The 2,051-nt window shown below is 46.8% G+C and overlaps 1 gene segment (V, D, J or C); it reads right to left on the reverse strand.

The window, feature by feature from the left end:
- Nucleotides 1-103: 103 nt before the first annotated feature.
- LOC103582178 lies at nt 104-572 on the reverse strand. The segment is given in 2 exon segments: nt 104-414; nt 533-572. Coding segments are annotated over 2 exon segments (351 nt in total).
- Nucleotides 573-2,051: the final 1,479 nt, after the last annotated feature.

Consider the following 2,051-nt stretch of genomic DNA (forward strand, 5'->3'; position numbering starts at 1 on the left):
TGTGTGCATCTGAGAAATGCTCTCAGCAGATTAGGGCACCAGGAGGAGCAGCTGGGGCAGCCCAGCCTCACACTTCTGCTTTCCTGGGGGTTAATGTTCGGGCTTATAACACTGTGGGAGGGTAACTACTGTACTGTTGACAGTAATAAGTTGCAACATCTTCAGACTCCAGGCTGCTGATGGTGAGAGTGAAATCTGTCCCAGATCCACTGCCACTGAACCTCGAGGAGATCCCACTTTGCAAACTAGATGCCTTATAGATCAGGAGCTTAGGGGCTTTCCCTGGTTTCTGCTGATACCAGGCTAACCAACTGCTAATGCTCTGACTTGCCTGGCAAGTGATGGTGACTGTGTCTCCTAAAGATGCAGACAGGGAGGATGGAGACTGGGTCATCTGGATGTCACATCTGACACCTGAGATTGGAAACAGATATCCACATGATTAATCATGTTTTAAGAGGAGTTCCCCCAAAGAACCAGGCAGTACTGACCTCACTGAGCTAAGTAAATTCCACGTGTTCTCCGTCCTTACCTGGGAGCCCCAGGAGCTGAGCAGGGGCCTTCATGTCCATACTTTGTCCTGACTGGGACTGACTCCTGCACAGGATGTGATCAGCCTATCAATAAGTCTTCAGGGCAGGGGGCTGTGCTCTGGGCACATGCAAATCACAGGTGCTGGGGCAGGGCTGGGTACAGCTGCAGGGCTGGCTCATCTCAGTAACTCAGCAGAAGTGCAGTGTTCCCAGGTGTCCCAGACCAGACCAGGGCAGCACAGCTTTGCCTTCAGAGATGGCGTTTCTCTCTGAGGGCATATGACAGAATCAGTCTACTGCCCTGTGAGCAGAGTATTCTATTGCTTTCTTCAAGGTTCAGGGCATGCTTCTCTTTCTATCTCTATCTAAGACAGGCTTGTCAGGTATGGCGCAACCCCAGAATCTGCAACAAATATTACAATCGTCTTGCATTTGGTACTCATGCACATTATTGAGGCCAGAGATCTTCTTTTTTGCTCTCATTCTTGATGCCCTTAGTGTGATAAATTATCAGCCCTACTATCCGGAGATACCATGAGATAGAAAAGCAATAAAAAAATAGAGGGTCATGATTTGTAAGGAAAGGCTAGACACTAGGTGTGTGTCCTTGCTAACCTGCCATCTCAAGCTAAGCAATCGGTCTTCCTCTGTTTATGAATGCTCAGCTCCAGTACTTCCATCAGGCCAACCAAGGTCAGGGATTTTCTCCCTCCCCATCTGAAAAGTATCAGTTACCTTCCTACCTCCGCTTGCTTTTACACATGTCCATGTCACATGTTCCCTGAATGCCTCAGATTATTGCTTGTGCTTTCACATCCCTCTCAACATGAGCTATTTCCTTCAGACGTGGATGTCTTCTCAGACCAAGTTCTCATTTATAATGTTGGATCTACTGTGTTCCCCAAACCTGCATATTTTACCATCACCAAATTTCTTCAAGTTTCTAAGAGAACATAGTTCTCAATGGCTTGGTTTATGACAGCAAGTTCCAAGCAGGGTGAAAAGAGAAGCATGCAGAAAAGTAAAGGTCGAAACCCTGTATGGGGTGTTGGAACAAGAGTGGGGTAAGGAGGGTGTCCCCACATGGGAGTGGTTGGTAGTACTATTGGCTCAGTGTGGGTGTCCCAGAGGAAGGGGTGAAAGGAAGGATTCACATGGATAGGGCTCAAAATACAGGTGTCAGAGTCCAGGCAGGGTGAGGAAGACACCTATGCAGAAGGTTTCAAAGGAGGCGATGGCCACAGAAGGAGTAACAGAGCTGGAGCAGGATGTGCGGGTATGTGCATGAAGAGTTGTCTGCCATGGAGGTGTAGGTGATGATATCAAGAGATTGGTTTAAGGAGGGAGACTGATCAATTAAGCAAATGCATTAATGACAATGACAGCCAAGATTTTCACTTGAGCAAATCTTGCAGAAAGAAGTTACAGATAATGAAAAGGGAGTTTATTTGAATAAACTCTTTCATTTTGGGACGGAATTAGAGATATCAGTGTAAACTCATGGTTTCTTGTAGATAT

Source organism: Galeopterus variegatus, unplaced genomic scaffold (assembly GCF_000696425.1).
Source record: "Galeopterus variegatus unplaced genomic scaffold, G_variegatus-3.0.2 Scaffold15186, whole genome shotgun sequence".
NCBI classification, from domain to species: Eukaryota; Metazoa; Chordata; class Mammalia; order Dermoptera; family Cynocephalidae; genus Galeopterus; species Galeopterus variegatus.